The sequence below is a fragment of the Sceloporus undulatus genome, chromosome 2, assembly GCF_019175285.1.
Source record: "Sceloporus undulatus isolate JIND9_A2432 ecotype Alabama chromosome 2, SceUnd_v1.1, whole genome shotgun sequence".
Classification (NCBI taxonomy): domain Eukaryota; kingdom Metazoa; phylum Chordata; class Lepidosauria; order Squamata; family Phrynosomatidae; genus Sceloporus; species Sceloporus undulatus.
The window spans coordinates 14782144-14796853 of NC_056523.1; the positions used below are offsets into that span (position 1 = coordinate 14782144).

General features: G+C 39.0%; 1 protein-coding gene across 3 annotated transcripts; it reads left to right on the forward strand.

Moving 5' to 3' along the window:
* Nucleotides 1–4533: 4533 nt before the first annotated feature.
* Nucleotides 4534–14017, forward strand: STK19 (serine/threonine kinase 19). Of its 3 annotated transcripts, XR_006102480.1 has the most exons (10): nt 4534–4667; nt 5911–6016; nt 6589–6690; nt 6856–7001; nt 8769–8864; nt 8947–9086; nt 9693–9790; nt 11455–11602; nt 13122–13239; nt 13509–14017. XR_006102480.1 is itself a non-coding variant. In XM_042454765.1 (9 exons), exons 3-9 carry the CDS (start codon nt 6606–6608, stop codon nt 13552–13554), a joined length of 759 nt encoding a protein of 252 aa, XP_042310699.1. In that variant the 5' UTR covers nt 4535–4667; nt 5911–6016; nt 6589–6605; the 3' UTR covers nt 13555–14017. The 3 variants fall into 3 exon arrangements, 2 of the variants coding, with proteins under 2 accessions (XP_042310699.1, XP_042310700.1); XM_042454765.1 differs by lacking the exon at nt 13122–13239 and having other exon boundaries at nt 4535–4667; XM_042454766.1 differs by lacking the exons at nt 5911–6016; nt 13122–13239 and having other exon boundaries at nt 4553–4667.
* Nucleotides 14018–14710: the final 693 nt, after the last annotated feature.

The window sequence follows — 14710 nt, forward strand, 5'->3', positions numbered from 1 at the left end:
ATGGAAATATGGAGGTATTCAACCTCGTCTGTTAGAGAGTCTGTAAGTCATGGCACTTAAAAGAATGTTTCAACAAGCTTTTTATTCAAAATTAACGGTGACGGCTTTTCTTTCACCACTTTTGTTTTCAAAAAGCAAGCGCAGACTGACAGACCTTAGCTGTGTGAATCAGACTTACGGTTGGCCCTCCAAATTTGCAGCTTTGACTTGTGCGGTTTTAATGATTGCAGATCAGATTAATACGTTCTCTCTAGGAATCTCCAGGTCTCCAACGTGATTCTATGGTCAACCTCTCTAGGCAGTTTTACATCTTCCACCACTATTCTATGGTCAATTTCTGCCAGACCATAGAATAGCGCTGGAGGACCTAGAAGTTACTAGAGAAGTGTTCTTTCAGTTTAAAAAATATATAGGTTTTTTTATTTGGTGTTTTTTCCACTTTGACGGGGGTCTTGCACTCCAAACCCCAGCAAATGTGGAAGGCCTGCTGTACATTTTGTTGTCGCTCATTTACTAGGACCCCAGAATTCAGAAACTAGGGGCTAGTAGTCCAACAGATAATGTATTTTAAAACTTTCAAGGCTTGGAATATAAGGACCAAGCAGAATCTGCCATCTTTACACACACACCTGTTGTCCTGATTTCTTCCTTGTTTTAGCAGTGTAACTGAGATTTGTGCGCACTATTTGCTGCTGTTGTTAAATTGGGACTTGAAAGCTATGTCACTTTAAAGACTAGTATGAACATTAATGGGCCACAGGCTACTTCATCCAAAGGATGGACAATGGATGTTTATCACCTTAAGGTTATGATTAAACTGTTTATTGATACTGAAGGTCTTTATTGCCTGTAGAGTATTTCCTGGAGACATATGCCTATGCACACGCAGGGAGTACATGATAGGTGGCTGGACATGGGAGATGGTATCTACCGGCCGTCATTCTGAGTTAGCAAGAAGAAAAGAAACTTGTACTGCCAACTGCTTACTAGGATGGAACGGACCCATATATATATATATATATATATATATATATATATATATATGTCATGTTTATGATTTTATAATAGTACACGCAAGTCTGATAATAAACAATGTGATAACCCAGTGATTGACATGTTTACCTATTAACATTTGGTATAAATAAAGGACCCTAGTGGGTGGCCTTCGGGCAGGTCACACTCTCTCAGCCTCAGAGGATGGCAAAGGCAAACTCCTTCTGAACAAACCTTACCAAGAAAACCCCATGACAGGTTTGCCATAAGTGGGAAAACACTTGATGGCACACAACAACACTGAAGTATAATGCATGGGGTTGTGGAGTAGGCAGTTGAGTATGGTGCAAAATAAATGTTTACTAATAACCACTTCTCTTAATTTATGATCGAACGATCCTTCAAATTTTTATTGATTACCGCTGTTCTCTTAAGAAATTATTGCATGCTAAGGTTGTTATGGTTTATCATACAGTATATTTGTCTCGTTTTTCATAACTCCAGGTGTTTTTCACAGTAATTTATAAAGACCTGCCAGCCTTGTCTATGTGTTTCGATGGGGCCTCTTTCAATTGTTCTTGTCACTTTATCCATCTTTATGACTTCCATCATCTTTAACATCCAGTCTTCAATGGTGGCAACTTCTGCTGTTTTCCATTTTTTGCACCAGAAATATTCTGGCCAGAGAGATCATAATTATCGAGTATTTGTTCCTGTCTTTTGTTTGCAAAATGTAAATCATATTAAGCAGATATATTTAAGGGACAAATCCGTAAGAGATGTTAAGAATTTATTTTTCCTTTTAAACTGATGTGTATTTTAACTGATATGGTGTACAGTATCTGTGGATTGTTGTTGTTCCCCATCTTGATCCATAGGGAGAGCCTGGGTGGTGTTCATTTGCTTGTCGTGAGTCTTGATTTTGGTGTTTTCCAGGACTGGTAGCCAAACCTTCAGAGTTTCTTCTTTTCTGTTGAAGTGTCCAGGTGTTTTGTGGATTTCTATTGATGCCGGACGTGAAAGCTTTCAACTTCAAATTATTATTATTTTTATTATTATGTAAAGCGATCTTGTAGCACCTTTGAGACTAAGGACTTTATTACACAGGGAAATCCGGGGTTTAAAAGGGAATGCTCCTGCGATAATCCCACCATAATTGTACAATTGCAGCAAACAATGTTGCACAAAATCCATTATTAAAGCGGCAAGACAGAGGAATTAATTGCCATTAATTCTTTCACGATTGCACTTTAATTGCACAATTGCGAAGTGAATACTCATTTCGATGTATTTGCGCAATAATGATCAATTTTTATCTTGTTGCTGAGTTTCTCATGGTTCTGTGGGGCAAGTTTACTTTCTGTGCTGCTTTGCCGATAGACATGACCAGCATTATGTGTGTGTGTGTGTGTATAGTAACATATATTAAAATAAATTATATTAAAATGTATATTATATGTTATATATACATATAATTATACAGTAAATATATGTTATGTATATATTAAATTTTATTATATTAAAAATGTATATTACAGTTGGCCTTCCTATATGTAGGGGATCCATTCCAGATCCACCCTTGTATGGGGAAAAACGTGTAAAGTGAAAGCCCATTAATCTTATGGTGGCACACTCCTGTGTGTGTGTGGTGCTGCGGGTGCACCTGTGATGCGCCCACCATTTTGTCCTATGGGGCTTGCCCTACACATAAGCGCAAAAACACGTACAACAAGCCCTCCTATGGCGTGGGCAGACTGTATAAAATATAAAATGTATATTATACAATGTATTTTGTAAAATAATATAAAATGTATATTATAAAATATTATATATACTAAAAGCAAAACTGTAACATTACCATTATTATCATTATTATCACTTTATTCCGTGATGTGCGTGAAATGCTGTAGTGCTATAGCATGGCACTAACGCTTTAATCACATAACGCTTTACTCATAGGATGGTGACGATATGGGACCCATGTGATAAAGTCCTAATTGGAAGAAAGAAGTTGGCAGCATGATGTTTTGTAGGCTGCAGTCTACTTCCTCAGATGCTTTGTTATTATTATTATTATTATTTACATGACATAAGAAATCATTCTCAAAAGATTCACACCTTCTCTTTCATTGTTGTTGCAACAGACTAATAAAACTTTGGAAGCTGGGAGTCAAAAGATAATGACTGATCTACTACATATCAGACAGTATCTGCTGCATCCATACTGCAGGATTAATGCAATTTGGCACTGCTTGAACTGCCAGGGCTCCATCCTATGGAATCCTGGGAGTTGTAGTTTGTTATGGCACCGGAGCTCTCTGACGGGGAAGGCCAAATACCTGATAAAACTACAGATTCCAGAATTTTATAGCATTGAGCCATGGCAGTTAAAAGTGTTAAAAGTTCAGTCAAGTAAAGCATTAACCCAGCTGCGAAGATGCAGATCACATTCAATCTGGGTTTCCACAGAATTCAAAGACGTAAGTCCAAAACACACTGCAGAAATAACCCACTTTGGGACCGCTTTAACTGCCCTGGCTCAGTACTTGCTAGAGAATCCTGGGAATTGTAGTTTATTGTGACACCAGAGTGCTCTCTAACAGAGAAGGCTCAATGTCTCACAAACACTACATTTCCCAGAATTCCACAGCACCAAGCCACATGGCAGTTAAACTGGATTATTTCTTCAGTGTGTTTGGAACCATAGTCTGGAAAAATCAGTCTGCAAAGGGATCTTCTTGCAGCACCTTTGAACCCAACTGAAAAGAGAGAAGTTTAAATCACTTAAAATTAACATAAACATTCTTTGATATCGTATTTATATTTTATATTCTTTTATATTACATTTATGTGTTTTTATATTTAGATTTACTAATGTTTTATATTACATTTATTTTCTTTTGTATTACCTTTATATTTGCTGTTCTTTCATGTTTTATTTTATATTCTTTCATGCATTTATATTACATTTATAGTTAGTATTTTTTTTCCATATTATATTTTCATTTTACATGCTTTCGTAATGCATTTATGTCCTTTTATATTTGTATTTAATAATCTTTTATATTGGATTTGTATCATTTTATATTTACATTTATGTTTAGTATTCTTTCATATGATATGGATATTTTATATTCTGTTATGTTTATATTCTTTTATATTTATATTTAATGATCTTTTATATAAACTTTAAAACTTTAGCTATTTCAATTTATATTTAAAAGAACGGTTTTAAAAACTACACTTCTCTCTTTCTTTAAACTTCTTTAAAGTTACTAAAACCTTTTTTTAAAATAAAGTTTGTGTTACTTTTAAGTTATTTAATCTTCTCTCTTTTCAGTTAGGCTCAAAGGCGCTGCAAGGCCTGGCTTGTTGCCAAGCAACAGCTCTTTCCCTTAACCAAAATGGCCGCCAGATCGGCTTCTTTCCCTTTTAAACATTTCCTCTAACAAAATGGCGGCTTCAGCCAGACAGGAAAGCTGATTGGCTGATTCAGCAGTCAATCAAGCTTCTCTCTCCAGCTCAGTGTAGGAATGGACAGGAAAGAGAGGGAGGGTGGGGACAATGGCTTGACGTCATATTTTCGCAACAAGCAGCAGGAGGAGAGAGCCAGGCTTCTTGCTGGCGCAGGTTGGCAGCACTAAAGAGAAGAGAAGGGAAGGAACCTGCAAGCTGTGAGTCTCAGCTGTTTAAATGGGGAACTTGGATAGCAGAGAATGTAAAATATAAAAGTAATATGGAAGAATGCTAAATGGAAATGTAATATAAAAATGCAACATAAAAGATTATTAAATATAAATATGAAAGAAAAGTAAATGTAATATAAAAGAATATAAATTTAATATAAAAGATTATTAAATCTAAATATAAAAGAATATCAATGTAGCATAAAAGCATATAAAATATAAATGCAATATAAAAGAATATTAAATATAGATATAAAGTAATATAAATGTAACTTAAAAGGAAATAAAATATAAAGATAATGTAATTTAAAAGGATATAAAATATAAACATAATATGAAAGAATACTAAATTTTAAATATGAAAGAATACTAATTTATAAGTATAAAAGAATATAAATGTAATATAAAAGATTACTAAATACAAAAATAAAAATATAAATGTAATATAAAAGGATATAAATATAATATGAAAGCATGCTCAATATACATACAGTATAAGTATAAAAGAATATAAATGTAATATAAAGGATATCAATGCAGTATAAATGGATATTAAATATAAATGTAATGTAAAAGAATATTAGTGAATATAAAGTATAAATGTAATATAAAAGAATATAAAAGAATATAAATATAATACAAACAAATACAGTATTAAATATAAAATAAGGAGGTTGGTCTAGGCAGGGCTGTATGGCTTAATGGTTTTACAGGAAAAGGATCAGCTGGACATGAAAAGTTAGTTTATTTGTGTGGCAACCGGTTCAACCAGGGGTTGCCTCAAGCTTAATGGCCTGTGAAAGAGCAGGAATGAATCCTCACCAGCCCCACGTCTTTATTTCCCTGTCCTCCATTTGCTTCAGAGACTTTTCTCCCAACAGAGTCCAGGGCAATCTGATGGGCCTTATCCAGTCATGTTCAGTTTAGCTGAAAGGTTCTTGTTATGCTTTAACGTTTACGGTAATAATTTTACTTCAACATTAGTTTTTATTGAGTAGAACCTGTTTTATCCAATACATGATTGAGTTGGTTGTGTGTGCTTGTATTTGTGTGTAGTCTTAATAGGAGAGATTCACATGCTTGTTGCTATCTCTTGATTTTCTTGGTCTTTTGGCATCAGGCAGTAAAAAAGACAAGAGAAAATGTATGTCCAAGGAAAGGGAATTGGTAGTTTAATTTAATAAAGATCTAATTGAAGTAGGTGTGATGCTCACCCTTCTTGTTTTACTAGTCCTCCTCTCCTGCTTTTGGAGCACGACAGTGAAGGAATGATAATTATTCTTGCCATAGTAATGAAGCCACAAGGAAACACTTCTACTTAATTCCAGCTGTTAAAGGTATGGGAGCAGGACCAGAATAAATGCTGACAATTTAAAAAGGAGATATCAGGGAAGATGTAGCGATTCAGACTTGATACAACGTGTAGGACCAAAAATGTTTATGAATTCCTGGATACAAGACTCAGGATCGGTGGGTTGCTAGAATGGGAGCAGAGGGATACTGGCTCTTAATCTTAGACCCTATTGGTTTTTGCACTTCAGTTCCCAGAATACATAATGACAATGTCTGGAGATTGTTGGAACTGAAGTCCAAAACAGACGCAGGACCAAAATCATGAGAACCATTGTTCTGTTGGATAGATTATAAGAGGAGGTGATAGCTTTATTTATATTCTGCCACTAAAAACTATTTTGATGAAAGGAACATCTCAGAGCTTTACACAGAAAGGTCTGAAAAGGTGGAGGGTACTTCTGGGTTTTAATGGGGGTTGTTTTTGGAAAAGATAGTTAATTTGGAAGTTAATTGGGAAGGAGCAGATGGTAGCAAAGGCAGCCATTAAGGAAAAGTGGCACCAAACATACAGTTGCCTGCAGAGTGGCTACCTAATGACCCATTCTTCCATCCACAGCCCTCCACTCCAGCCACATGAAGAGGAAGCACCAGCTCATTTCTGAGGCTTTCAAGGCCAAGAAACAGAAGCTGGCTTTTGGATCAGAGCCTGTGGAACAAGGTGAGAAAGCAGGACACATCTAACACATGATATCTGAAGTTTGTGTAGGGGATAGGGGAGTAAATGGGGAGAGCCAGAGCTTCTGGGTAGTATGAGAGAGTGAGAGAAAGTTTTCAAGGGGTGCCAGGATTGCTGGGTTATTATATGTGTTGTTTCATTTCCCAGAGGGTCCTGAAGCAGTGGAATCTGCTCTCCAGTATTTGGCCTCTCTTTTCCCTCGCAAATTGTTTGAGGATTCACTGCCGCCCTTGATTCTGAGACACCAGATCTACAGTCTTGTCAAAGACCGCACAACTGTGGACAGGCATCTGGTAGGAAACTTCCTCCCCCTTTTTGATTTCTTCAATCCCAATCTACTGTTGAGTGTTATGGTCAAGACCAATATGGCTTCTCCTCCAATTAGATGCTCTAGGAGCACCAAATCCTTCAGCAGTGCTAAAGCTAAGGATGTGTATCCTTGATAAGAGTTCTGTAAGCAGCTGCCACCTTTGTAGTGCAGGCTGAGCACTTTTCTGGTTGCTGTGTCCCACATTGTTCCTTCTTGACCCTTTGGGTGTTGCACTGCAGCCTCCAGGTTCCCTGCAACCCCCACCAAAATTAGATGCAAATATCTCTTCCTGAGCAAAGACCACCCTCCTGTGTCACAGAGCCCTTTTCTAGAAGAGAGAGAAAGGAGGAAAATGTCATCAGCGACATTGATATGTTTTAGCATATTTCTAGTGGGGTCAACAGATGATGGGATCTACAAAAATGGCTGTGGGCATCCCATGGCCTACTTCTTGTTTCTCTCTGTTTTAGGAGAACAGTTGAATAGCAGAATATGAAAAGAGACAAGTAGAAATTAATGAACTTTCATTGTGGGCAGTACCAATACACAAACACGCAACATGTATGCACAATGAAATAGTTATATACAGAAAGTTAACTCCAAAGGCACCCAGTCACTTGCCACTAGTCCTTTCAGCAATAAAGGGAATATTCTTTAATAGCCAAGGAAGCATACGTGAGCTGCCTTCACACCAACAGTTTTTGTGGTCCAGCAAAGTGACTATTCTTTTCCCCCCCATGTTTTTGTTGATTTTACAGAAAAAAATAAAATAACATATATTGGATATTATGCAAACAAAAAAAAGAAAAACAAGACAATGCAATTGTCATTATTTTTATCTACAATTACATCATATCCTGACATATATTTCTACTCCATTTCATTTATTTTTCTTCATAACTATACATGACCTTGTAAATTTCACTTTTTGTTTTTTAAATTGTGTTCTCCAGGTACAGTAGTTAAAATCTGTTTAATTTCACCTGTTGCATGATAACCGAAATACAACAACATTAACTTCAATCAGTATAATTTTTATCTTTCACCCAAAATCTAGCCATTCAGTTTATAACCATCCCTATATAATTTCCTTTCTCTTTCTTAAAGTATTTAATTAGCAGTTCCCATGTCTTATAAAAATCATCCATTGATTTTCCCCTGATAGGGATAGCTTATCAATCTCCATATGATCATACATCTTAAGAAACCATAATTCAGTATTGGGTATTTCAGCATACTGAAATACAGCAAGGTTATTATTCTGATTCTCCTGACATTTTATACAGATGTTTCTACCAGAGACAGACCCCCACAACCCCATTTCTTGGGAAGCTGGATATGTTTAGCCTGTGAAATAGCTGACATGATAACCATGTTTAAATATTTGAAAGGAAGTTCATTTTCTGGTGCCCTAGGACATGGAGCAATAGATTCAAGCTGCAGGAAAAGAGATTCCACCATAGCATTAGGAAGAACTTCCTGATGGTGAGAGCTGTTTGACAGTGGAATACACGGCCTCAGTGTGTAGTGGAGTCTCCTTCTCTGGAGGTTTTTAAACAGACTAGATAGCCATCTGTCTGGTGTGCTTTGATTGTGTATTCCTAAATGCCAGAGGGTTGGACTAGATGGCCCATGGGGGTCTCTTCCAACGCTGTGATTCCTTCCCCTGTAGCTCCAGGCCTTTGCCCTCATAGTTTTCATGTGGCTTTGAAAATAAATGAATAGCAAGGCAATTCTTTTTTCTTTTTAGAGCCAACTGAAGGATGAAGGCCGGATCAGGATGTTCCAGCATGGCTTCGATGCAGACACATTTGTCGTGACATTCACAGATGACTACAAAGCTAAGGTCTAGTCTCTGTCCAGGGAGTTTGTGTGGAGATGCAGCAGCATTGACAAGGTAGTGACAGCTCTCTTTCCTTCTCCCGCAGGTGCTGGAGTTTGCATCTGGGAAGGAATTTGCCCGGACAGTGAAGAAGTTCCTAGATTCTGTCCTCACTTCCTGTCCTGACATCAGCTATGACAAAAAGAGGATGCTAAATGAATTTGGCTTCAGGGACACTGAGATCACGTAAGCAAATGTTTCTCTAGCAAGGTGGGAAAGTTGCTGACCATGCACTGTAGGTGAATCTGGTGAGACAAATGTGTCTTCAGTCCTTGTATATATAACTTTCCCTCCATCCAGGATTGCTGTATCTCACTAGGGAGATTGCTCTTCTTGGCAGACAAGGGGTGTGTCTACTCTGTGGACATAATGACGTTTGACATCACTTTAGAGTATGGAATTGTGGGATTTATAGTTTTACAAGATCTCTAGCTGTTGTCAAAGAGTGCTGGTGCCTCACAAAACTACAAATCCCAGAATTATGTAGGATGGAGCAATGGCAGCTAAAATGGTATCTGTTTCTACAATGTAGATGCACCATTGGTGGACCACTATGACTGGAGAGCTGTATTCAGGCTCATATGTAGCAGCCTGCCTTGTATAGTGAAGAAATCCAGAAACCACTGAGAAAGAAAAGCTATGTTCACACAGGGATCCATAAGCACATTTTCCTTAGAAAGCCTCTCCACACCCATACAGTCAATAAAACAAAAGGAATTAAGAATGAAGACACTGTATTTTCATAGTGTGAATGAAGACACTGTATTTTCCCACTCCTGTGCTTGTGTTCAGGCAGCTGGTGAATGCTGGACTCCTGACTGTCCGTGATGCTGGAAGCTGGTGGCTAGCAGTGCCTGGAGCAGGCCGCTTTGTCAAATACTTCATCAAAGGTTTGTTTACACCCTTCAGTTTCTTCCATAATGGAACTTGGTGGAGTAAACAGATTCTGGCCCAAGACTGCCAATACATGCGCCCTTCTTTTATGCGTGTATGCTTGAGCCCCATTACAAGTAATGGGGCTTGTGCTCATGGTGACGCAGCGGCGCACACGCCATTGTTCCTTCCGGCACACAGCACTGCTTCTTCCGGCGCTGCTTTCAGCATATGCTGAAAGTAGTGTATAATGCACCCACATATGGCGTGGGCACACTGTATATTGTAAATTCACGTGTGTCATCCCTGACTTTATAATGTATACTACAGTGGTTTCCAACTTTTAGTCTTCCAAATTATTTGGACTTCAGCTCCCATAATTCCTGACTTGGCAAAATTGGCTGAGGATTCTGGGAACTGAAGTCCAAAATAAATGGAAGACCAAAAATTGGGAACATCTGTTCTATACTAGTGGTTCCCAACCTTTTCTATAACCCACACTCTAGAAAATGTTTGATGTCTGCACCCCCTACAAAAGTAATACCTCATTTGCAGATGAAGAAGTCTAATTTCTAATTTTTGAACCACAAATTTAACCCCATGCAATACTGCATGTGAACAAAGTGAACTTTTAAAAAATAAGCTTTTAACTCAGTACATGAAATCCAAATCTAAATTGTGGAACCAGATTCTAATTTATTCAGAAAAAAAATGAAAACAGTAAAATCAATCCTAATTGTGAATATAATATTCAATTGCTTCTTTGCTCCTGCTTCTCATTCATGATTTTGTCAAAACATGAAACTCTATTGCTGACTGCGATCAGCAGGTCTGCCTGTGAATTCAGGTGATTTCTAGAATTTGTCTTGACTGACAAAAAGGAACTGAATCCACATTCACCCAAGTTTCTTTATTGCACCCCCCCCCCCCACACACACACCCCACACACCCCGCTTAGGAGTGTAGGTAACCCAAGTTGGGAACCCCTGCTGTAGAGCAAGGATGGGATACCATTATTTTGGTCTCCAGCTTCCAGAAGCACCAGCTAGCATGGAACTGGCAATGTATTCTGGGGATTGTAGTTCAAAACATCCAGAAAATCAAAGGTTCTGCCTCATGAGTCCCTGTAGTGGGCTGAATTGTTATATGTTTTTATGTTTTGAATCCTCATGCCCAAATATCTGGGGTCATCAGTTATTTTGCAGTCTGATTTAACTCTGCTTCAAGACAAAACAACACTTGAGCAGTTGCAGCATATGTTGTCCTGTACTCTATTCCAGAAAATGAAAAAAAAATCTTTTAGGCTTGCAGATTCTAAAATTCCCCCGGCTCAAATGGCCTTTCTGGTTGGGGGATTTTGTGAGCCTTAGTCTTAAACAAGTAACCTTCCCACACTGTGCTCCTGTTATCTCAGATAGGCTCATTTAGGCTTAGTTTCTCAGTCATTTCTGTCTTAAAACCTTTAGATATTTGACTTTGATTTTTTTTTTAATTTGTGGCACTGCTATGATCTCTGTTACTTTTTTTTTTCTCTGTTGGGTTAATGTGGTTTATTTAACTGTATTAATTTATGTTTACTGGTTGATTTTGTTAGTGGCAAGTGGATAACTATCAGAAATGAGTGAAACTGGAACTGACTCAGAAGGGAACAGCTTGTTTATTTGTATTCTTTTTTTCCCAGGGAGAAAAGCTGTGCTGGGTATGATTCAGAAAGCGAAATACAAGGAAGTTCTACTATCTGATTTACAGAATCGTCGAGCTCCAAGTGCTGTAAAACTGGGCATTCCCTACCACATACATGACATCATTGGAGCCCAGCTGGTTGACTGGTATTAGATTTCTCTTCAGTTTGTTGCTCCCCTCTCCTGAAACCTAAGAAGCCTAATGTTTTGGCTCCCAGCTTGTTAATTTATGGATTATATTTGTGCAGCCAATTTAGGCTAGAATCCTGTGAACTGGGGTGGGCAACCTATCATCTTTGTGAGCCACCTGTGTACTTCACAACAGATTTTCTGGTCCTCATAGTGGTGTCACTAGGGGTGTGTGGTATGACCCACATCAGGAGACACCAGGAGCAGGGGAGTGACCCCTGCTCCATCCCTGCACTTACTCCCATCCTCACCCTGCACTGTCCTGTCCTTTTCCTCATCAGGCACAGGGGGAGGCAGCACATGCTGCCCCAGAAGGTTCCCCCCCCCCCAAGCTGACACCTGGGACAAGGACACTGCTGGTGAGGGGAAAGATCCCATAGTACCCCACTCATTCCCAGGTACCAGTTTACTTGTGAGTAAAATGGTATTTGCCAGGGAGGGAGAGTGCCTAGAGCACACACACCCCACTGGGTGCTGGTTTACTTGTCAGTAAAATGGCACCTGGTAACAAGGTGAAGAAGTGTGGCCTTTTGGCCCTGCCCCAGAAAAACCACACCATCGCCACCACCATATGACACCTGCTGATGGGATGCTACTGAACTACACCATAAGAGGAAGCATTTCCATGTACTCTGTTTCTAGTGGAATCACCAGTTGCTGAGGTGATCTCCCTAGAAATCTGAAGTGTGGGTAAAAGCTACTCCTGTGTCCCAGTGATTCCACTTCTGCTATTGCTGTTTCCTGCCACTTGTTGCAGTGGAGAAAGACAGCAGTTTCAGTGAATTACTGCTGAAAGATGGATGCAGCTTTTTCTCCCATTGCTCCCTAGCTAGATTGCTGTGCAGAATGAATGTCTGTGGACTAGTGCTAGTTCTTGAGCCATTAGCTCTCGATCCTTGAAAAGTTTAAAGGAAAGAAAGAAACAATTACACCAACGAACACAAATATAGTGCTGATTCATCAGGGCCTAAATACCCTAAAGGCACCTGATGCCATCTCATCTTGGAAGCTAACCTGTATCAGCTCTGGTTATTACTTGGACAGGAGACCTTCAACAAATACTAGATGCTGTAATCTATATTTGAAAGGAAGGAATTGGCAAAAGCAACTCTGAGTATTCCTTGCCTAAGAAACCTCTAAGAAATTCATGAGGTTACCATAAGTCAACAGACGACTTGAAGGCATACACTCACACACCTTCATATACTGGGGGCAGTGAGGAGGGGTGTTGCCGATCTGAATCAGATAGCATGAGAAGCATTAGTGTAGAGTATCCACACAAACTTTTCCAAACTTAAATCCTGGTGGGACCAACATCTTGCAAGCTAGATACTTCCCAGTTGAAATATTATCTCTACTATGCATTTTCTGAGTTCCCCTGGGCTCCAGGAATAGGCAACTGTGGAGGTTCTGGGGGCTGTCTCATCTATGTTTATGAAATTGAAAGTGACCAAAAGCTTACTTCTTTTTTTTCTAGAAATGCAATTTGAGATTTAGACAACATGTCAATGTGCAAAGGCAGAACAGCAGAGAAAATTTGTATCATTTGGAGGTCTCTGGCAGCATAATTCAGAATTTTTACCCTTTCTTTCTTGGTAAGGGGAAGGAAGACTCTGGGGGTCACACAAAGGGCCCCACTAAACCACTGCACAATTCCCACCTCATCCTAGTTAAATCACTCTCCTAGTTTGCCAACCCAACTGCAATCTGAGGATAAGAATACTGGCCTCCCAAACAGGGTTGTTAGAAAAAAAAGATCCATCTAATTCAGCAGTGAACTTCTTCCCGCTGTGTGTTTACTGTTCCCTTTCTAACATTTGTAAGACCATTGTGATCTTGTGTTTTGTTTGTTTGTTTTTTCCAGTGTGCCAACTACAACAGGAACTCTTCTCCGACTGGCTGATGATTAAACACATATCAAGTTGCCAATGAGCAGAGGGTTGGCCTGAAATGAACTGACCTCACCTGGAATGCTTGGAAATGACTCTGGCATGTGAGGACCACTCTCTTAACCACCACCAGCAGTGGAGACAGAAGGACTCTCTTCCCACGCAAAATAACTTATTTATGAACAGATGTGTCTTTTGCACTTAATATGGATCCATAATATGGAGAACACCTCAGCAGGACCTGTGACTCCACAGTAATGATTGCAATGTCAAATGAAACTGTGATGTGAATAGGAGATTGAAATGTGATTTTTGGCCATAATCTGAAGCATCATGTTATGCCTACCCATTTAGGGCAACAACACCCAGTGTTCAACATTCCCCACTCTCAATTCATTCCTTATATGTGTTTGGGCCACGGGTGTTTATTGTCTTTCAGCTGCCAAGATATTCAAATGCCTTGAAGTAAAAACAATTTCTTTCACTCTTGTGTTGTTGTTGTTTGCTAACTGGACATTTAATTGGGTTTGTTTTCTGTACTGGCCAAGGTATATGTTGATGTAAATACATATGATGCCCATTCTGGGAGGATGTCTGATATAGGTACACTACATCTTTTTCAAAAAATGCTTAGCCCTGGTTTTTTGTCTCCTATCTCCCATCCTCCCTTTCTTTCTCAGTGACAAGTTGAGTGAATTGTCTTAGGTTTCTTGAACCTGCTTTGTGCTGTGCAAGATTTCTGCATTTCTAAAGAAGCCCAAGAACTTTCTTTTTTCCTACTAAGAAGCAGGAAGCTACTTCACACTAAGGTGTTCTTCTAAAGAAGATCTTCCTAATGGTAAGAGCTATTTGACAGTGGAATACACTGCATTGGATTGTGGCAGAGTCTCCTTTGGAAGTTTTGAACAGAGGCTAGATGGCCACCTATTCTGAGTGCTTTGATCATGTATTCTTACATGACAGGAGGTTGGATTGGATGGCCCTTGTGGTCTCTTCCAACTCTGTGATTTTAAGTACAATACTGGTCTTATATGGTCTGCTCTCACTGAAGGCAGCCCTCCAAGATCTCAAGCAGGAAATCTTTCCCATCACCTGACTGGTAGTAGTGCTATCCATGGAGGAGGTTACAGGCTTGGTCCCTGCTACCTCCAGATATTGCTAAGAAAGGCCTCTTTTT